The sequence below is a fragment of the Xyrauchen texanus genome, chromosome 5, assembly GCF_025860055.1.
Source record: "Xyrauchen texanus isolate HMW12.3.18 chromosome 5, RBS_HiC_50CHRs, whole genome shotgun sequence".
NCBI classification, from domain to species: Eukaryota; Metazoa; Chordata; class Actinopteri; order Cypriniformes; family Catostomidae; genus Xyrauchen; species Xyrauchen texanus.
In genome coordinates this window covers 46,544,654-46,567,872 of record NC_068280.1, presented here as the reverse complement: position 1 = coordinate 46,567,872, position 23,219 = coordinate 46,544,654, and the positions used below count along the sequence as shown (strand labels likewise).

At 37.4% G+C, this 23,219-nt stretch overlaps 1 protein-coding gene across 1 annotated transcript in view; it reads left to right on the top strand.

Moving 5' to 3' along the window:
- Positions 1-23,219, top strand: part of LOC127644379 (receptor tyrosine-protein kinase erbB-4-like) — a 226,557-nt gene that overhangs the window by 126,445 nt on the left and 76,893 nt on the right. Inside the window, exon 3 of the mRNA XM_052127521.1 lies at positions 17,200-17,386. Coding sequence (XP_051983481.1) covers positions 17,200-17,386 — 187 coding nt within the window. The remainder of the gene's footprint in view (positions 1-17,199; positions 17,387-23,219) is intronic.

Sequence of the window (23,219 nt, the reverse complement as noted above, 5' to 3'; positions counted from 1 at the left end):
TGCATGCACTGGTTCCCCGTAGGTAATCCCTTGCCATGTATTTTCTGCTGAAAAACGTTTACCTGTTGGTAAACTGCGTCTTCCTTGGGCAGAAGCCCCTCTGCCCCATTCACCATGTTCGTAGAGCCTCCACCCCTATTGGGTAGGACCTACCATGGGACTTCTCCCACTTCTCATGGGACCAAAATATGGTTCAGTTTTCTCCCGCAGCTTGCTGGGAAGTGAAAATAAAACAATTCTTCCCGAAATCACCCTCTGTCTCCATGACCAAATGTTTCAAAACATTTACAAAAATTCAATGCTCTTCAAGCACAAGTGTACACAAAATACCGTGAACATAAGCAACACATGTTGTCCCCCCATAAAGAATGCTGGGGCCATTAAGGTGAGCCTGCTTGCTCTTAAGTCCCTCAATGTTCTCTGCTATAAATAAATTCAGAGTGACTCCATTTTATAATTGCCTGTAATTGAATTATAATTTGCCCACGCAGAGACTTTGCCTGCCCAGCATCGAGAAGTCGTTCTCAGCCAATTGAGCAATCTAGGGCTTTATGTAAACCTAGACAAGAGGGTTCTGTATTTTGCATGCGAGAACTTTTCAGTGATGGATAAACTCCACAAAGGGACTTCAAACACTGATGCATTTATCACCACTGAGCATCGATGCATTGGTGCATCAGTGGCTGACATCGCATCTTTAAATTTTTCTACTGATCAGTTTGCTGCACTGGGCAGCATTTGGCACCCCCGGCTGGACTTGTGGAAGTTATGGATATGGCCCCTCAGCAGGATGGATTATCCTCTGCTGTGGTTGATACAATTCTAAATACTAGAGCTCCATCAACTAGGAGGCTTTATATGTTCAGCTGGCATATTTTTGCTTCTTGGTGTACAACGTGAAGTGAAAATCCAGTTTACTGCCCTATGGTTACAGTGCTATATTGTTTTGCAGGAGATGGAGGGTTAAGACCTCATTTGGGCTATTTACCTAAGGTTATTTCAACATAATTTCACTTCAATTTTCAGGCTTTCTATCCTCCTTCATTTGAGTTGGAGGAGCATGAAAGGTTGCGTATGCTTTGCCCAGTTTGGGCGTTGCGAGTTTATGTTGCCAATACTAGCCAGTGTCGTAAGTCAAAACAGTTGTTTGTGTGCTTTGATGGCCGAAACAGGGGTGTTTTGGTGTCCAAGCAAAGATTGTCTCATTGGCTTATTGATGTAATTTCAAGTGGTTACGAAGTGCGGGGTTTACCTTCATCTTCAGATATTCAAGGATAGACGTGTGTCCATAAAGGACATTTGTATGGTGGCAGAGTGGTCCTCTCTTGACGAGGGTTTGACTCCTGCTTCCCAGGTTTTCTCTGTTGGAACAGGAGTAAACTCATAATTCCTTCTTTTTATTAGTATGCTTTAGCTTGCTTGTGCACCACTATATGCTTGCCACATGCTCTTAGACAGTTGGCTGCTACTGTACCCATGGCATGAATGTATATAGTTCCCATAGCGTTCATACACAGCTTGAGTTCTGATAATAGGGAATGTCTCGGTCACGTGGAAATCAACCCTGGTTCCCTGAGTGGGAACGAGATGCTGCATAGCTGACCATACTTTATAGCAGCTTCCTAGGCTCATGCGTTCCTGCAGAAGACTTGATGGCATGAAAGCAACCGCCTTTATGGAGCCTGTGGCATAGCTTCCTATGGGTGTCGTTTAAGTGCCATCAGCCAATAAATTTAAGTGATTGTTTAAGGGCTTCAGCCCATGTGACACTCAGATGGTGTCCCATAGTGTTCATTCGCAGAGTCTCATTCCCACTCAGGGAACCAGGGTTACGTTCCTACGTTCCTTGGTTCCACGTAACCGAGACATTTCCTGGTGAAATTAACACCAGAGGCGCTACAACAACTGAGTGTTTTATTAACTTTCACACAAATCACAACTACAATGGCTGATTATGACTTCATAAACACATATTTTTTGCTCTATTACTTACACCCTGCTATTTTATGATATCGAAATGCTTGTACTATTACACATTAAAAAACAACACATTTTAACGCTTGTATTATAGACATCTCTACATTTACACACCTAATCCAATGTGACTAGCTTCTGCGGTAGATCACCCCATAGATGGACTTTCGACTCAGAGACCGATCCCAGCCAAGGATGCTCAAAACAAAAGTAAAGTGGAGCAAAAGTGCCACTGAAGCTAAACGAAATGACATGGTTGCTTCCTGTCAAATTTGCTTTTAAAACACTATTGGTTAGATAAAGGTTAAAGTTTTAGGTTAGGGAGGTTTTACTCAAATAAACCTCCATCTAATATTCACTTTAAAAACCTTGTCTGATTACGACATCATCGATATTTGCACCCCCAAATATACAGCCAAAAGTGTATTGAAGCATGTAATTTTGGTTGGCAAAAACACTGCCACTGTCATGTACATTTTATAAAATCAGGCTGGTATTACTCATTAAAACATCCATCTAATATTCACCTTAAAAACCTTGTATGATTATGACACCATTTCACGGACTTTTGGCACCCCCAGCTGTACATTTCACTGGGAAACTGCAGCCAAATAATTTCTATTTGTAAAAATGTCACAATAGTCACGTAATATTCATGAGACTTATTTTCTCGCCCTCCCCCAACTGCCTTCTGCTAACAGCCACTTTTTGCAATCCAATCAATTTCTGAAGAATAAAATCAGGTCCCGCTCTACAAAAGATTTGCCATTTGCACTTAATATTGACTTCAATGTATTCTTTTCTGCTCTTTCATATATGTTTCAACGCTTTTCCCTAAGTTAAAATCCCATAAAATTAAATTGTGTTCCTGTGCAGAGTGTAGGCAGGAACTGGTCATTAATCAAAAGCATTCATATGAGAGGTGATTCTTCTGTTCACTGATCTCCTCAGAGGTGTGTGCCTTTATATTTGAGATTAAAATTAAGCTTTCAAAGAGCATAATTATATATCATATTCTAATCATATTTTAAGCTGTTAGTCTTTTTTAAATAGAAACGTATTCTGCGTTAACATCTATTTTCAATTTTTATTTTTTAGAGCAGTGAAAATTTTAATGTTTTAGTAATATACAGCACAGAGTAGGTCTTCTGGAGGAAGTATTAATCATTGTGATGGGCGAACAGTACTGTCTCATTATCACTCTCTCACTGTGATACTTTAGGTAAAGGCAGATAGTTTCAGCTTAGGGCCAAGTGTTACTGCAGGCTTTAAATTACTGAATTGTTCAGGACCTCCTTAGCTCTTTGTTACAGCATTAACAGTGTAAACATGTTTGAGTTGTAGTAATCTTTTGATATTTCTAAACACATTGCTTGAATATTGGTGAAAGTTTGTCTGTTGTTCCGTTATGATTGTTGTTATGATTCAAAAGGAGTTCATATTAGTGTTAGGAAAATTAGTTTGTATTCCATTGCAAGACGTTTCCCATTTAGTTCTATTTTGACATTTCCTAATGTCACATCTGCAACTTAGTTTTAAAAATACATATATTTTAAATAAATATATTTAAAAATAAAATTATTTTAAATGGATAAACCACAACTGTGAATATGCTTTACTATGCTAATTTCGACTGACTCTGCTTATTTGCATGCGTACACAGTATATCTGCATGGAAAGCCCCTCATTCTACACTGATTTATTGAAATACAATTAGGTGTAATATGTAATTTATGTGCCAGTAGGGGCACTAAACAGCACTAAGTGGCAAAAAATTGCAAAATTTGCAAGTTTACATGCATGACCTTAAACCAGTTATGCTTAATACATGGTTTTCCTTTATCAAGATACTGTCATAGATGGTTTAAGCATAAACTGATCGACACACGTAGATTTTAGCATGATCTCATGAAAATTATGTGACCATGGCAACATTTTTGCAAAGCAAAAAATCAGACAATGTTTTTAAGGTTGATATTAGATGGAGGTTTTAAAGAAGTAAAACATACCAAACCTAACCAATTATGTATTAAATTAAAATGAGAGGTGAACAAAACAGACATCCTTACCCTTAACCATCTTAATCTAACTGATGAAACATGAAAACATGAGAAGCTAATATTCTGAAGAAACTACGTAATTCTGTGTGGCTTCTATGGCACTTTCGTCTCATGTGTCAGCTTGCGTGTTTGGCTAGCACGAACTGTGGCCTTCCGAGTCCAAAGTGAAACACTACCAGATGAGTTAGCACAGAAGCTATTCACATTGTACTATCCACTATCACCCCTCCCAATCCCCAACCTGGCCCCCAATAACATCCCAGTTGTTGTACATGATTATAGACACATACACACAAAACATTTTAATAATAATAATCACACATTCGGCAAGCTCAGATATGCTCCCCATTTCTCCACAAACAAATTCAATTTCCCTATTCTTCTAAATAACCCTTCTTCAAAGGCTGCCACCCTACCCATCTCCGAGCACAGCTCCTAAAATGAGGGCACTCCAGCTGACCTCCAACCCCTTAAAATAATCTATTTGGCGGTTATGACACAACTCTTTTAAGGAGTCTTGGGCAAAATTAAACCCGAGTGCCCAATACATCACACACAAAACTCTGAACCTTCATCAAAAACTCCTGGATCTTAACACACCCAAAAGACATGGGTTATGTCCCCCATTTCCAGCAGTTGGGTGTGTCTTTAATACCAAGCCTATACAATCTAGAGAGGGTCCAAGAGAATCCATGTAAAATCTTGAATTGCGTCTTTTGATGCAGACTTGACATTTTTTAGAGTCCTATCCCACACTCCCTCCTCCAATACCAAGTTTTAATCTTTCTCCCATAATCTATTGAGATCTATTTTGTCCATACGAGTGTAAATGCGAGATAATGGGTTGTAATTTAACTTCCCCGGTTAGTATTATAGAAAGGCTTTGCAATGGCAAAATAGTGGCAAGAAATTCTTGTTCAATACAAAACAAGGGAGGGCCTCTCTCAGGTGGAAGCGACCAATGAGCCAAATGTCTGAGACTGAAAGCATAATAATAAAACAAAATCTTGGGTAGGCCTGGTCCACCTTTGTCAATTGGCCTATGTAACTTACTGAAATGTAATCTGGGACATTTCCCATTCCAAATGAAGGACTTCGATATGCTATCAAATTGCTTGAAATAAGAGAGGGGGACATCTATAGGGAGAGATTGTAGCAGGTAGTTGAATTTTGGAATACAATTCATTTAATAATATTAACCTTTACAATCATCGATAAATGTAACGAAGCCCACCTGCCCACATTGCTCAAAGCTTTTTATTAAAGGTTAACTCTAACTAAAACACACAAATTTGCTGGGAACAATATACCAAAATTCCTGTTTGGGCCACTGAAAGGCACCCGGCTGAAAAGCCGTTATCGGGCAGTATGCTGTCAGAGCCAAAGCTTCGGATTTAGACCAATTAACTCTGTATCCTGAACTTAGAAAATGAATTAAAAATTCTGTGGAGGCAAGGCATAGATCTAATGGGGTCAGAGACAAATAATAAAATGTAATCTGCGTAAATTAGAAGCTAATGCTCCACACCTCCCGCCATCACCCCTGGAAAATCATCCTCCTTTCTTATCGTGGCTGTTAATGGTTCCAGGGCAAGACAGAACAATGATGGGGAAAGAGGGCAACCCTGCCGGGTGACCCTATCCAGATAAAATTATCTGAAAATAATCAATTTGTTTGTACCGCTGCTACCGGGTGTATATAAAGTAACTTGATTCATTCAATAAAAGTATTCTCGAACCTGTATACAGGTCCTTCTAAAAAAATTAGCATATTGTGATAAAGTTCATTATTTTCCATAATGTAATGATAAAAATTAAACTTTCATGTATTTTAGATTCATTGCACACCAACTGAAATATTTCAGGTCTTTTATTGTTTTAATACTGATGATTTTGGCATACAGCTCATGAAAACCCTCAACATCTCAAAAAATTAGCATATCATGAAAAGGGTCTCTAAACAAGCTATTAACCTAATCATCTGAATCAACTAATTAACTCTAAACACCTGCAAAAGATTCCTGAGGCTTTTAAAAACTCCCAGCCTGTTTCATTACTCAAAACCGCAATCATGGGTAAGACTGCCGACCTGACTGCTGTCCAGAAGGCCATCATTGACACCCTCAAGCAAGAGGGTAAGACACAGAAAGAAATTTCTGAACAAATAGGCTGTTCCCAGAGTGCTGTATCAAGGCACCTCAGTGGGAAGTCTGTGGGAAGGAAAAAGTGTGGCAAAAAAACGCTGCACAACGAGAAGAGGTGACCGGACCCTGAGGAAGATTGTGGAGAAGGACCGATTCCAGACCTTGGGGGACCTGCGGAAGCAGTGGACTGAGTCTGGAGTAGAAACATCCAGAGCCACTGTGCACAGGCACCAGAAACAGCGGCAGAAGGGCCTGACCTGGGCTACAGAGAAGCAGCACTGGACTGTTGCTCAGTGGTCCAAAGTACTTTTTTCAGATGAAAGCAAATTTTGCATGTCATTCGGAAATCAAGGTGCCAGAGTCTGGAGGAAGACTGGGGAGAAGGAAATGCCAAAATGCCTGAAGTCCAGTGTCAAGTACCCACAGTCAGTGATGGTCTGGGGTGCCATGTCAGCTGCTGGTGTTGGTCCACTGTGTTTTATCAAGGGCAGGGTCAATGCAGCTAGCTATCAGGAGCTTCCATCTGCTGAAAAGCTTTATGGAGATGAAGATTTCATTTTTCAGCACGACCTGGCACCTGCTCACAGTGCCAAAACCACTAGTAAATGGTTTACTGACCATGGTATTACTGTGCTCAATTGGCCTGCCAACTCTGCTGACCTGAACCCCATAGAGAATCTGTGGGATATTGTGAAGAGAAAGTTGAGAGACGCAAGACCCAACACTCTGGATGAGCTTAAGGCCGCTATCGAAGCATCCTGGGCCTCCATAACACCTCAGCAGTGCCACAGGCTGATTGCCTCCACGCCACGCCGCATTGAAGCAGTCATTTCTGCAAAAGGATTCCCGACCAAGTATTGAGTGCATAACTGAACATAATTATTTGAAGGTTGACTTTTTTTGTATTAAAAACACTTATTTTATTGGTCGGATGAAATATGCTAATTTTTTGAGATAGGAATTTTGGGTTTTCATGAGCTTTATGCCAAAATCATCAGTATTAAAACAATAAAAGACCTGAAATATTTCAGTTGGTGTGCAATGAATCTAAAATATATGAAAGTTTAATTTTTATCATTACATTATGGAAAATAATGAACTTTATCACAATATGCTAATTTTTTGAGAAGGACCTATATTTCCAAAATCTTAAAAAGATAATCCCATTCTACAATATCAAACGCCTTTCCGGCGTCAAGTGACGGCAAGTATATCTTTAATATATAAATTATAGAAGCACTGGTGAAGTACAGTCTCTACAAATTAGTTTTACTATAAATGTAATTGTCCAAGAGTTATGTTCAAAAGAAAGAAAGAAAAGAAACCCTATGGATGGACCTTTATTGCTACCCAGCTAAGGATTTCCTAGCATATTATTATTATTATTATTATTATTACTTTTCCTGTTATTTTGTATACCTACAGCAGTTTCAAGGCAGGGGAAAATATAACAGTAGGAGCAATACTGAGTAATATTTGTATCATTGTAAGGATGTTTATCCTGCAGCAAATATTCAAATACCAGCTAAGGCTTGTTAAACTCTCAGTTTGTGATAATGCACAGGCCACATACGGTATAGGATCAAGATGAACCACAATACATGACTTAGAGTTATGTATCCAATGCCCTGCAGTGGTGGGCAGTTGTGTCCTTAATAGTGGGTAAACAGATGGGTGTATGGCTAAGGTGAGTGGATGTTTGAAATGCTGCTGGCAACTGCAGTCCAGCAGCTTGTCCTGTACTATTAGTGCTGATACTTGGTGACGTGGTTGCAAATTGGCTCTGCTCCAAACTCTTGTGGGCTGCCTACCTAGACATCATTATTCAGTGTCTCGCTCTCGATGCACAAGAAGTTCCAAATAGTATGGAGCAAAGTAATGCTGCCTCATGTGAAACCTAATTTTGTATCCTTCACAGTGAGGACAATGGAAATGTAAATTTAAATGTAACTGTTTTATTTATATTTTATATTGAAAATTAAATAGCTCCATGTAATTAAAATTAACTATTTCACATTTTTATTTGTTTGTGTCTTATATTTCTTGTCTTTATTAGAGAATCGGTTCGTTAGCTTAGCAGTATGTGCTTGGGTCCCTATTTCAATGCAAGTCTATTGGATTTTTCACCCATTTTAAGTCTGCCTAATGAAAATCGTAATTCTCATTACAAAGAAAAGTAATGACAATTTAACCTCAACAGACCACATAATTTAAGGTATAATTCATATCTGTAGCACAAATAGTGTGGGATGAGTTATTCACCACGTCCACACTAATAGTGATCCAAAGTATGCAGAAATAGAGATCATTTTTGAAATATTTAAATGGAGGAAAATGCCGTTCTAGCGTGGATAAGAGGTGTAAATATAGCAAAATCAAAGCCACATCCAAACTATTCTGAAAATGTTTGAAAATTCCATTTTCAGTTCACAAAGTACAATGTTTTCAAAAATGTGCAGTAATAGAGAGTAATTCCTCGGTTAATCTTGGTTTTCAGTGAAGGAAAACTTAGTTCTAGTGTGGATGAGAGGTGTTAACGTAGCAAATTAAATGTGTTTTCAACCAAAAAAGTATTAGCATTGATGTGGTCTAATACTTATAGTAAGGGGTTTGATCAATTTGTGCAGGGCTGTGTAAAAATATGTATTTTCCGATTAAGTTCAATCTTCATTTGAACAACTTTGATATAGATTCTAACACCCTGTCTACACCAGACGTAAAGGGTGAATTGCATCGTGTCAAAAGCATATCTTTCACATTCTTATCAATGATGCTGTCTACACTAGAAGAGTCTGGCGCGTCGAGTAGCGTAGAGGAAATGGATGCCCTGTTCTACGTATATTACTCGAGCTCACAGCTCTATGTACGTGCTTGTCTGCGTGTCATTTAGAATGTTTTTTTGACGCTTTTCAGCCCAAGCAACTGTGTTGTGTCACATCAATGATGTTAAAAAGATCAATCATTTACTGAGTAACCCTCTACAATGCAAAAAAATCACTTGCAAATGTCTGCCCAAAAATTTTATAAAATGAATCTCTGATTAGCCACTGGCTGATACATTTTCTGATTCCACTTGCCAGTGATTGACGAAAAGTTCTGTAATTTTTTAAAAGTTTGGTTTGACTTCCGTGTAATTGTGTCCAAAGACAAGATTAATTTGTCATTAAATAATGTCTCTTTTAATATTCTTTCTGTTCTTTACTGTTAGTTGTTGATCAAAAACAACAAAAATAAAAATGTAATTCTACGTTCTTGTTTTACGTATCAATGTATTTTTTTTTCTTTTCCTCCGGGTTCTTCAATCTTTCATTATTGACAATATTTATACATATTTTTATCATCACTTCAATGTATATTTTGATTCATTAATCAAGTTTCTAAATGAAAGCGAGGACATGCAACAAAAAATGTGACTATATGGAAGTTTGCGTCAGCACATATATCGTGTCTCTAACTTTTATGAATAATAATAAAACTTATTCCTCATTAAAGCTCATCTGGTAAAGTGTCGTATAGAAAACATTTAATCTGGTGAATATATAGGCTATAAAAAGCTTAAATTAGTAAATATTTAAATATTAAGCATTGTAACGGAGCCAAGTCTCCATAATTTTAAAATAAGTGTCCCAGGTTTGTTAGGTTTGTCTATAGTTAAAGGTCTCGCATTATGCACCATATCTTAATTTTTTCTGGTTATTATTGGTATTTTGGTTGAGCAAAAAACAATATCTGAGATTTTATTTACTTTGTAGCCTCTGTGTCATAGTAAGGAATGTCTATAAATCATTATTTAAAACTATTTAAAAAACTATTGGCCAATTCATCTGTTATCGACTTTTCCAACACCTTAGTTATCAGTATCGACAAAATCTACTATTGGGCGACCTCTAATGTAAATACTTGTAAATGGTACATATTTTGCATGTAAACAATAAGCATGTAACAACAACAACAAAAAAATACGCAAAATAAAATACATTGAAATACTGATGCTAAAATAATATTATTAAAATTAATATTGTCGTTATTTAAACAAGTATACGATCCCTTGTTGTTGTAATTAACAGCAGTAGCTGAGAAAGAATTTTTCAAATTTAAGCAAAATTTACATTATTACTGAAATTACTATTAATTATTACCTATTTATCAGAATACATTTTTGATCTTGTGAATTGGAATCAAAGCTGGAAATCTGTATCATCACCCAGCCCTAGTATTGTGGTGCCTCTATTAAAAAAAGAATTAGCTCCTGTATCTGATATATGGGACTACAGCCATCATATGTAGTGCATATGTAGTTTCCTCCTATTCACATGTATAACATCTCCCTACCACTAAGTATGAGCAATAGCAATAGTGACTATGAAATCAGTGACTAATGAGGTTGTATTTTAGTTATAATGCTACCTAAGGGGCTGTTCACACAGAGCGTGTTTTTGTGTCCATCTGAACTGTTTCTCAATTGTTCTATGTTAACATACACTAGACGGATCTCTTTCACCGTTATGCCACCACTCGCTATTTTATCAGCATCTTGCACAGGAGCGCCATGTTTTATAGACGCGCTGAGTTAAAAAATAACTTCAAATTTAAAAACACATCTCGAGACCTGTGTTCTGTTTTGTTCATTGTGTTGCATTCAGCTTTTTTAAGTGTAAGAATGCATTCTTTAGCACAAGAATGTTGGGCAGTTCACTAGGTTTTGAAACAGAACTAGAATGTTGTCCTGGTAAGTTGGACATCACCAATAACTTATGTAAAAATCAAAATAAAGGCATTCATTTTATTTGGGCTTTATTAGTGCTGGTTTCTGACCTGATTGCACTTAATCTTAACATTTCTGAAAGTAAAAGGCAAAATTGATCACATATCAGCAGTTAGTAATAAGTTCTGCCCTATTTTAGAAAGCGACTGTTGTTTCCCATTTTTGGCTCTGCTGTTTCTTATTAGATCTCATTAGACACAGCGCTGTGACAAGGTCTCGGAGGTGAAATAATTTCCACAGAGCAATTACAGGCACCAGGAATTCCCATGATTACCATTATATCGAAAGGTATGACTATAAAAGTGAATTATAATTGAACGATCATCATTTACCTGAATAAGGCTCCATCTTTCCCAGCATCACAAGGGAAATGCTGACCGTTTAAGGCACCAATTAAAAACACATCTATTGTACATTCATTATTGTTTGAAGCAACCTTTTATATGTACTTCAATCTTTAGTTTCTTGGCAGATCCTCTGCAAATTCCAAGTCTTTTTCTGTGAGTTCAGTTTTTTTAAATAAGCTTTAAACAAATTCCAGTTGGTCTTCAGTTGCAGTAGAAGAGTGAACAATTTTTATTTATTTTTTTGCAAAACTACAGCAAACAGCAGTAGAATAACATTACATTGTAGCCTAATTATGACATCACTGTGAATACAAATGATTTTTTTAACGCTGGCCAAATTTTGTTGTTGTTGATTTGAATATCGGAAAGTGCTTTCTAAAGGGGGTCGCACACCGAACGCGCCGCGCCGCGCAGCGCCATGTCTTTAAAATTCTAACACATTATTCTCTATGAGTGTACACACACCGCCGGCGCCATTCGGCGTCTGTCCGCGGCGCCCAGCTACGGCTCAGGACCTTGTTCAAAACCCTGCCGCGCCACAGAGCGCCATTTACATAGTTGTATATTAAATGTACATTTATTTGTCTCAAATCGTCGTTAATATACATACTGACTTCACCCTGTGCTGCAATATACATTTAGTTTAACATTCCTAATTTAACAGCTTGAATAAAGTCATATTGGAAAAAATATATAACAAACATAGCCCTTTTAAATCTTTCATTTTCCCCTGTTGTGCCATTTTTCAATACTCTACCATACTAACCATACACTCTTACATAACATATCGTCAGTTACGTATATAATAATAAAGAATATAACAAATAACTTGTTTGGTTAACGTTGTCACTCGGGTTAGCTAAACGCTAGCTAAATAAATACTATTGTATGTAACATAGTTGCCAAGACAACGGATAACGTTACAACAAAATAACAGACTTAACAACGTGATAGACACTTTTACTCGATTAACGATCAAACATCAGCTATTAAATTAACATAAAAAATAAATAATACATCAAGTTAAAACTCACCCATCGTGCAGCTCTTCTAGACTTCTACCAGGAGTTGATTCAAAATTGAGCTCGCGCGAATAGAATGTGCGCGTCCGGTGTGCGATACCTGTGAGTTGTTCTAGACGCGGCGCGGCGCTGCGCTTCTCGTTCGGTGTGCGACCCCCTTAAGACCTACTCTTTTTGTCTAGCTTCTGGTTTTAATTGAACACTGCTTACAGAATTAAGAAAACATAATTATGACAGAAGCCATTTAATGCTATATGGGTTAAAAAAGCTATTTGTTGTCCCACAAAGTCCCAAAATAAGGGACTAGGTCATTTACATACTGTATAGACATCTTAAGGTTACAACAGCAAAACCGCCTTTGTCGTTTTCAATGATATTACAGTTGTGAATTGTTTTTCTCCATGGATTTTTAATATCTACCCTGTCACAGCTTGTTTTGATGAAGCACATGTGCTGGGGTGTCACCTGCTGCATAAAGTGGAGCAAATAGATTACATTTAGCATTGACATTTATATATTTTTCTCTAAGGCTGGAATGCAAATATATGATTGCTGCTCTCTCAGATTTAGTTTTCTGAGCGCTGGTGCTAAATTGTTAGCACTGCTGGCTCATCTGGGTCAAGACATTATATGTTGCATAAAGAAAATTAAGCCTATTTTAAGGACCATTAAGATTTGTAGGTGCTTTTGATGGTGAACAGGGGTCATCGTGGGCACTCTGACCGGTCTGCGGCTACGCAGCCCCATACTCAAAACCTTCGTTGCCCTCACACGTCGATGAGCCTTTGGCACCCAACACCCAGTTGCCAGTTTGTGGTTTGTCCCTCCTTGTACCATTGTTGGTAGGGACTCACCACTGCTGACCGTGAGCACCCCACAATCCTTGCCGTTTCAGTGATGTCGTCTGGCCATAACAATTTGGCCCTTGTCAAATTCACTCAGGTCTTACTTCTGCCCATTTCTCCTCCATTCAACACGTTGACTATGAGTACTGATTGTTCGCTTACCATCTAATCTACCCAGAACTTGTGACCTTGTAAACATGTCATGGAAAACAGGATTTTCTCTGCTCTTTTGAGTTTGATGTAGGTTACTTTAAACCTCTATAAAGTGGAGGAGCGCGGGGCCAGGCTGGAACGATGCACGCCCGGTCCCCAATCAGCCTGATGGGGTGCACGAGGGATAAAGGCGGCCGGTGGATACAGTTTGAGAGAGAGGGAGAATTCCGGGCAGCTGCCCTGTATGTGTTTGTGTGTGTGTTTTATTTAGTAAAATATTATTTATATTGTTAAGCCGGTTCTCGCCTCCTCCTTTCCCTTTAACCCACTTACAAACTCAAAAGTTCAAAACGCAAAGCCCCCTTCCACTCCAAAGTGGGTTATTATCATATGACTGCCCCTATTACTATACTGTTTTAATGGATGGCCTCTTAGCCCGTCCTGATGAATGACAGTGAGAACTACACCTAAGGTGAAGGAAGGACTTCACGAAGGATAGACAATCATCAAAGAGGTCATTTACATATAGAAATCTTAAGGGAGCAGCAGCAGAAAAGCAGGTTAGATAGACCATGGGAATGGTCATGTAAAACTAAAATACAACTGTGTAATAAGGTTTGTTCGTGGAGGAGGGAAAGGAGAAAGGTTTTTTTATTTTACAAAACTCACCAGCTGGACCACTTCATCCAGCGAAGCCGGTCGGTGGCATTGGACCCACCCCCTTCAGCAACTGGGAGACGAACTGCTCTAGCACCACCATAATCAGCATCACTGTCCTCCTTGACCAGCACCCACCAGCGGCAGGCATCATGGAGCTGCTGGGCAAAGGCAAACGGGTGGCTGACCTCACTCATGCAATGTTCTTCCAGGCCTTGGTAGATGCTGGTGAGGGACCGGAAGACTTCTTCCAGTGGTGTCGACTCCATGGGAACGTATCCTCTTCCTCTAAATCCTGGGTTTCGGAACCAGAGTAATACATTTCATTCATGGAAGAGGGAAATGAGGAAGTTGGAGGCAATAGATCCAACTCAAAAAGGTATTGTATTTTACAAAACTCAAACTATGCTTTCCAGCAGCACACTCACACACTATATTCATTAGAACAACACTCTCTCAGGGTGTGTGAAGCTCTCTCTCTCTGCCTCTCTGGGGTTTTAGGCAGCGTCTTATCTCCCAGCCTCTTGCTGTGAACATAGAAATCACAATTAGCAGCAATTCATCTGAGGTGAAAACCCTTACCAATTCCTCTCTCCCAAGACGAGCGCTCGGCCACAGCGCTCGACTGTTTTTGGTGCAGAAAACCTTGACTAACATAATAAGTGGACTTCACGAGAAAAAAAATGGAAATAAATAAAATACTACAAAAGTATCCATTTAAAGTGAATTGTTTGAAAAAAAAAAAGTTTGGTGTGTTCAATTTGTGCCCGGCAGCCTAATGCACAAACACTTGTGTAACCGAGTCCACCGTGTTTCCAGGCAGTGAGAGTGACTCATACTGGCAGGATTGTTTGCTGGCGACACTGAAATGCCAGCATGATTAGGATAAAGATGAATTAATAAATTCAGACTTTGTGACAGGGTTTGTTTCCCCTACAACATTAAGTATCCTTGTCTAACTTTGAAAAATGTACAAATTTATGCAAATTTCTAATGATACCTTTTGGAGAAATACAGGTGGAATGCAAAACTGTATTTGATTGCATTGTTCATTAATGCAATTTGAGTTAAAGTGATCTGGAATCAGTTTGTTTTTCACAATATGGATTTTGACCTATTGTGTCATTGCAGTGTCATTTTTGTTTGGGATGAGAGGCTCTTTTATGTATGTGGAAGGGGTGTTACAAAACCCCAGACAATAAAAAAATTATTTAAAGGGCATGAAGGTGGCCTGGTATCATTTTGATGGTAAAATGAAATACATTTTTATTTAGGGGAGACTGGGACTAGTTGTCACCAGACTGATCTCACAGTGAATTTTGAAAGAGTAGGTTGACTTTTATTAAGCTAAACCCAGTCTGTACATACCGAAATTCAAAGCACTGCCCCAGTGGCTGAAGCGGGAAGTGTTTTAGAATGCAAGTTCACATGTGAGCTCCAGTTTCTGGGTGTAATGCCCACAGAGGGGTGCCAAAATGAGTGGTAAAGCTAGTTGTTTTAGCTGTGGAGAATGTTATAAAGTGAAATTGTACTAACTCTACACCCAAACGCCTAAATCTAACCAGCAGTAGAGTAAAAATGTAATCGTAGAGGGAAAACGGAACCTCTGAATCATGGTCATCACTCATTATCAAAACAAGAGCATTCTTCCTGATCACTCCTGTGCTGCTGACACAACATGCGTGATGGCACTTGTCAGTAGCTCAGTATGATATGGCCGATGCCATGTTGTAGGAACATTCAGTAACAGCATATCAACTTCCAGTGTGATCAAGCTGTTGTCACACAGGGAAGTTGTCACATGGGCTAATGTATGTTTCAGTAACCAAGTGGTTTTGAATCAAGTCCAAATGAGAAATGTTTATTTTCTCTTGAACTGGTTGATTCCAAACAACTAGTTCAAAACACACTCAAAAATACTCAAAATTATTAGTGATTTATGTGAAGTCTTTTCTCCAAATTAAAATGTCAATATTATCATATTTATATAATATTCTCATACTTTATTAATATAATTAATATATATTAATGATTTATACATTGATATTTACAACTATTCAGAGTTACATTTTTATATTCAGGATCTATAATAATATATTCAGAATTTTAACTGTATATTCAGATTTATAGCTACGTATATATTCAGGAGATATAACTTTTTTTCAAGTATTTACAAGGTATATATTTAGATTTATTATGTTTTCAGGATTTAGGACTATATTTTTAGATATATAAGTATTTATTCAGATTTTTTTCTATATTCACAATTTAAGACTATACAAGTGTGTATATATATATATATATTCAGATTTATTACTATATATTAATTTTTAAAACAATATATTCCAGATTTATAATTATATATTCAGAATTGTATTTTTATGTTTTTATGTTTGGATATACAAGTATATATTTCGATGTATAGGTATATATTCAGACTAAAATAATTTAGAATACATACAGTATGAATATGTATATATGTACTGTATATAAACACAAAATCTTACATTTTTAAGCAATATCAGATGAGCATATCGCGATATGGCGATATCAGCACTGCTGTGATTCGGCCACCAAGTGCCGTAGGTAATCACAGCTGCGCTGATGTAAGGCCATATCGCATGATTGTGCGTGTGATACCATGGTACATGATAATAAAGCATGATAATACTTTTGACTAAGTGTCACTTCAAGGCTGTTTCAATGTGAACTTCCAGTTTACCTGACTGGCAGGTGACAGCTGTCAGTACTTGCTGGCTCAGCTCTTCAGATGAATATCCATGATGACAGTAGCAGTGTGTGTGATCAATACAGCTATATCTCATTTACTTCTTTTGCATGAAATAGATCTGTCCTTTGTGGCTGCTAATGATTTGCAGTATGAAACAGCGATTGGATGTCAGGATGATTGATTGTGGTTGGAGAGGGAGGGTCCAGCGTTCTCTTGGGCCATTATTACTCAAATTATATGATGGCTGTCTCACTAGTTGTACTTTTGGCTCTATTCAATGGCCATAATGATCACAGGCAGAAAGTATTTGTGAATTTGAAATAAGAGGACAAATCTGTTCCAAAAGGGCTATAAAAAATTAATTTATATGTAAAGTATGAATACATCCTGAGCAATATTGTACAGATGCAGACTTAACCTTCATGCCTGCTTTAAATGTTGCATATACTGTACTATTTATTTTTAAATAATGATGATTTCCCCCCCCCTCTATCTCTGCAGTCTATCCGAGAGGTGACAGGTTACGTGTTGGTGGCTCTGAACCAGTTTGACTATCTTCCACTGGAAAACCTGCGGATCATCCGCGGCACTAAACTGTATGAGGGACGTTACGCACTGGCCATCTTTCTCAACTACAGACGAGACGGCTACTTTGGTCTTAGACAACTTGGTCTCAAGAACCTGACAGGTATCTTTGGCTGTCTGTGCACCTCTCTCTTGTTATCTGCAACAAATTCCCATCACATCATTGAAAAGTACACAGGATGGAAAAGGTTTGTGGATCCACAGCAGACACCATGGAATAGAAAGCATTATTTTTATGACAAATAGGCACCCCCATCGCCCAAATTACTAAATAAATTAATTATAATAATAATAAAAAAAACAGTAAGATTGCTAAAAAATAAATAAATATATAAAAAATAAAAACAGTCAAATGACTGCAATACAATGACTTTTCTTTATATTTAAATCAGCATATATATTTTTTTTATATTCCCTCCTATTATTCTCAATTGTAATTCGCATTACATCCCCAAGTACTGTAAGGACTGTTAAGTGACATTTCTGTAATACAATGTAATCCAATTATTAAAGGCAGTTAAACAAACACAAGCATGATGTATAAATACTTTACAATTTATAAATAATTCATTGATTTTTCTTTTTTTCATATCACTTTAAGATTCACATTACTGTAATAAGAACTGAGGTGAAATAAACCTAACTGTCATGTCATGAAAATAATCTCATAAGCAAAAAATCTAAATAGCCCTATATTTAAATACAAATATAATATCTATTTGGGGTAAATTAATTAGATATGTCCTTGTCAGATTTGGTGAGATTCCCCCTTAACTGAATAACGCTAATCACATTACTTTACCTGAAATAATAATAGATGTTAATGTACTGTATGTTAACTCCTAAACAAGTTTGTTTATCATATATATTAGAGTGGTGCTTCAAGGTTTTCTTGAGAGTTGACAAAAACATAATAAGTACAAGAAGCCATATAACCTTTTGACCCATTCAAAAGGGACATGCTTGATTTGATAGTTAAGCTACTGCTGTGTGTGAGACTATTGCTCTAGGCAAAATTATTATTATTATTCTATATTTTTTCTACTCCCTCTGTTAACACACACACACACACACACACACACACACAGAGTATTTCTAAGTATGTTTATTTAGCGCAAAGACCTTTTTGTGACCCAAAGGGGTTAAAGAAGTGACAGTGAGACAGATAGCCATCATGACCACCAGACAGGACTATGTTTTAAACTCAATGTTTAACCACCATACATTTGGTTCGATGCATCATGTGAGAAATTAACAAGCTAGTCACAACTCTTTTCCGAAACCATAATATAGGAACTATGTGGTACATCCATTGTTCGATCACGTTGGTTCAACTATACAGAGCTGTTGTTAATGACATTATGCAGAGGGTGGAGTAATAACTTCTGCGGATGTCAAATTTAACATTTAACGTTAAAACTGCTCTTTAACATGTACTCCAGAAAGATGTTTAACCCACCTAAACTGTAAAAAAAAAAAAGGTCAACACCTTGGCTGTTTGCGGCCATTTTTGACCGTGAGCATGAATGAACTGTGAGCAATGCCCCAGAGGCCACATTTATAACTCAGAGCTGTGGGAAAGTTTCCATGTCTGTATGCATATGAAACTATGTGTGACTGTGTGTGTGTGTGTGTGTGTACTGGGGGTGACTGAGTGTGAATCTATCTTTTATAGTCTCACATCTTCATTTCTGTATGTGTTCATTCAGCATCGTGGCCTATATATACATTGTATTCAACACATACAAAAAAGTGCTCTGTGTTAGGGTCTTTCCCATTCATTTCCTATGGTCTGTCAATTTTGACTGCTAACAGCCAAGGTGTTGCATTTTTTTATTATGACCACTTAGAATCATTGAACGAAGTCCAATATTATTTTTCATATCTAAATAAAGTCATCAAGTTTTTAACCTCTCAGATTGAGGAAACCATTTTTATATAAAAAAAAAATAAATGGTAAAAAATGACTGAACAGCCTAGTAGGGTTTAATACGTGGAAGCCGCTGAAAACACGAAATCTGCATGCACTTGTAAATGTGACAGATACATTGCACTGCAATAGTGGGGTTTCCCTTTACATCAGACGCTGGGGTTCCCCCGACACACTTGAGCACATTCCGTACATATGCACTCTTTAAAAAACTTTAAGAATGCCACTTGTGTTAACATGTACACATAAGCCATGTCCTCCAACAGATGCTGTGGGTGTTAAAGCGATTTCTCTGAACAGCCATTAATCCCTTAAAATGCTGTATTACATTTGAGAACACTGCTTTCTGCAAAATCCTGGAATAAGCAGTTTTCTCAAGTTCATGCAAACGTGGACAAAGTCTTGACAGAATAAAGTATATACTCAGGGCTCGAGTTGAGATGGGATGCGAGGGGATGCCATCTCTGTTGTTGCAAGAAATACCAAAAATCATCCCCTTGTAAAACCACCATCTCCCCTTACCATCCCATTTAGATCAATTGTATCATGTATTACATAGAACTAATCATGCAAGTAAAATATTTAAGATTTCATTTGAATTAGATTTTGACATGTGAGGTTGCCAGATTTCTATTGGTGAAATCCTCCAATCAGATCTGGACACTTGTAGAGATTGGATGTATGCTGTCAGGGCGACGCTTTAGTCTTGCAATCTGGCTTCCTTGAATGCGCAAGCTCTCTCTCCACTGCAAAAAAAAACATGCCGGTTTTATGAAAACACTAGCAGGTATGTCAGAGTTTGTGAATGGTTGACTTGTCCTTCCTAGTGTTTACATGAAACTTGCGCCACAAGTTTTCAAATGTTTCACGCACTTTCAAACATGGTCAAATAGTAGACTGGAGTAAATGAGCGATCTAGAAAAAAAAACTTTTTCATGATCATAACATGGATTCTTTTCACAAAATGAATAATAAAATACAATTACGGAGGGTAACAGGTGTATATTATGGCCATTTGTCTTAAGGGTCAATGAAGTGACGCTCATATTTGTCCTGATCTATTACATTAAAAATACATTAAAAATGTAGTTCACACAAACCATTTACTTGAATACACCTCTTCTATGATGAGCATATTTTCAACTTCTGAGTTTAAAGTTATATTGATATTGTATCTGGGGCTTAAATTAAAAAAGTACTGTCCAGAGAGAGTAAAAAAAACTTTGGATTACACCATCCCCCTTAAACATTTTGTACAAAACTGTATATACTGTATATAGAATGAAAGATATAAAACCCTCAGCAAAGTCGAATGATGTCCAAACAGCAAACTAATGAGGAACTATGCTTTTCAATCACAGGTGGAGAGCTTTATTTTAACCACACAACTTTGCGATGCTGTTTGCTAATTTCTAAAAATCTAATTTTCAAATATCTAGATGTCAATAACAATCAATTTGCAATTACTTTCCTTACAACATTTCGTCTTTGCTAGTGCAATCTTCAAATCTCTACATTAGTCCTTTTTTTACGTGTCACACAACTGCAAAAATTCTTTTTGACCTCAATGTTGGTTTCCTGTAACAAATTCCAGCACTTATGTTTTTAATTAGTAAGCTTCATAGTCGATTGAACTTCATTATATATGCGACCGCCGCTGTAATCTCATACATGGGAAGATCATGGATGAAAGATCATGCAAAAAAATTATTGCCCCAAAGCTCGTTTCAGACACCCTTCCTCTCAACACAAAGGTTTGTTTCTTTTGACATCACACTTAATATATAAAAATAATGAAAGTTCACCTAAAGATGTACATCTTATCACACTCGCCCTCTTTACTCACCCTTATGCCACTCAAACTCTGGATGTTGTTAGCATGTTGTCTTTGTTGCTCTTTTCCATATCTTTTCCATTATTTCCTTTTCCCAAACATAGAAAGGCTGTCAAGTGAAATAACGGTCTGTTGCTCACACAAAGCTATTTTATGTCATAATATAGACATTTGGAAATAGCATGTTTTTTTGGTACTTTTTGTCCTTTTTGTAAGAATGACAGTCACTGCACATCATCAACTGTTGTTTCAGAGAACAGAATAGCATATACACCATAAATAGTGTTTTAAATGCTATAAAACTCTTTTTTTTATTTCTATAAAATGCATAAATAAATCAAACAAGGTTCAAATTACATTAATTGATGATGAAAGATTTGTCATTTTTGAACAAACTGTCTCTTTAATGCAGGGCTACTCAACTGGCAGCCCATGGGCCAAATCCGACCCGATTTAAATTTTCTGTGGCCCGCATAATGAGGTTGTCAGTTGTCGTAGGGGCTGTTCACACTGAACGTGTTTTGTGTCTGTACATGCTGTTTTTAAATTGTGTTCCTATGTAAATACGCGCTAGATGTATGTTGTGCTTCGTCTCAATGTTTTACAGTGTCTCTTTCAGAGATTGCGTTACAATTGATCATTATCCATCATTTTGATGGAATGGGAAGATTAAAGAAATAAAATCATGGAGACAGAACAGTTTTGTTCATTAATTTGGTCAAAAAAACATTAGATTTGGAAAGTCAAAAGTTTAAATCATTATATATATACATAACAAACTTAGATTTGTGGAATGTATGCTAAAACGTCACAGCATATACATATAAGTGCACACACACAGATACTGCATATACACTCACTAAGCACTTTATTAGGAACACCTTTACACCGACTTATTTATGTGATTATCTAAACAGCCAATTGTGTGGCAGCAGTGCAATGCATAAAATGCAGATATGGATGAGGACCTTCAGTTAATGTTCACATCAACCATAAGAATGGGGAAACAAATTTATCTCAGTGATTTCAACAGTGGCATGGTAGTTGGTGCCAGACCGGCTGGTTTGAGTATTTCTGCAACTACTGTTATCTTGGGATTTTCAAGCACATCAGTCTCTAATGTTTACCCGCAACACCACCACCACAGACTGATCACGGTACCCTGCCCGGCCCCCCTGTGAAAAAATCCTGCCACTGCCCCTGATAAAGTGAGCAGCAGTTCTGCGGACAGAAACGCCTTGATGAGAGAGGACTCTTTAGGTGCTCTTTAGGGCCTGTATGGTATGTGTCTAATAACAAATAGCTTGAAAGCAAGTTTGCATAGTTGTTTTGATGAAAAGTTGAGAGAAATCAGAAGCATCCAATGAGTTTCATACTAATAGGGACTGCAAGTGTGAAAGGAAAGCTACTGTCCACCTGTTAGCTGGTGCTTTTTCAGGCTAATTAGCCTTGGTTCCTGATGTAGCTTAGGTTTCAGGAAGTGTTATTGAAATTAATTTGTATCCTTGACTTATCCTTGAAATGATGGACAGGTTGGACATACTGTAGAAACACTGGCAAAGACTCAAGCAAATAAATATCCGTCTAGAATATATTTGTGCATGTTTACCAGAGCCAAAATCTGCAGGGATGTAAATAAAAAGTTTCCCCCCTTTAGTACATTTTTAAAAAATTCACGCATCCGCAGGCTTTAGATTGGTCCTCCTCTATCATGTTGTTTTCCATTTGAAACAGTGCCAGAGTCTAAAGAGACCATGTTATTTCTCTCTCCATCTGCTGGCTGTGTGTACACCCAAATGCTTGGTAAACAACAGAGGCATTAGTTGGATCAATCCTCATCACATTAAATAATTACTTTGCATTTTGTCTAAAATGAAACAATTGAGTACACCAGGAGATGTGAAAATGAGGGAGGACTAATAACATAACTAAAAAACAAATAGGATTTATCTAGTTTTCATTACAGCTCATTAAAAAAAAATAATAATAGATATTTACATTCAAAAGAAAATGTGAGTGGTGCTTATCCATGCAGAAGTTGCTGCTACAATGCTAAGTTATGAAGGGTAGTTGCCATGTTGCTGCTATGCTAAGTGGCTAGGGTGTTGCTAGGTGATTGCTTACTGGCTTAGGTAAAAAGAGCCCACCCCAATTATATTCTGGTCCCTAGAT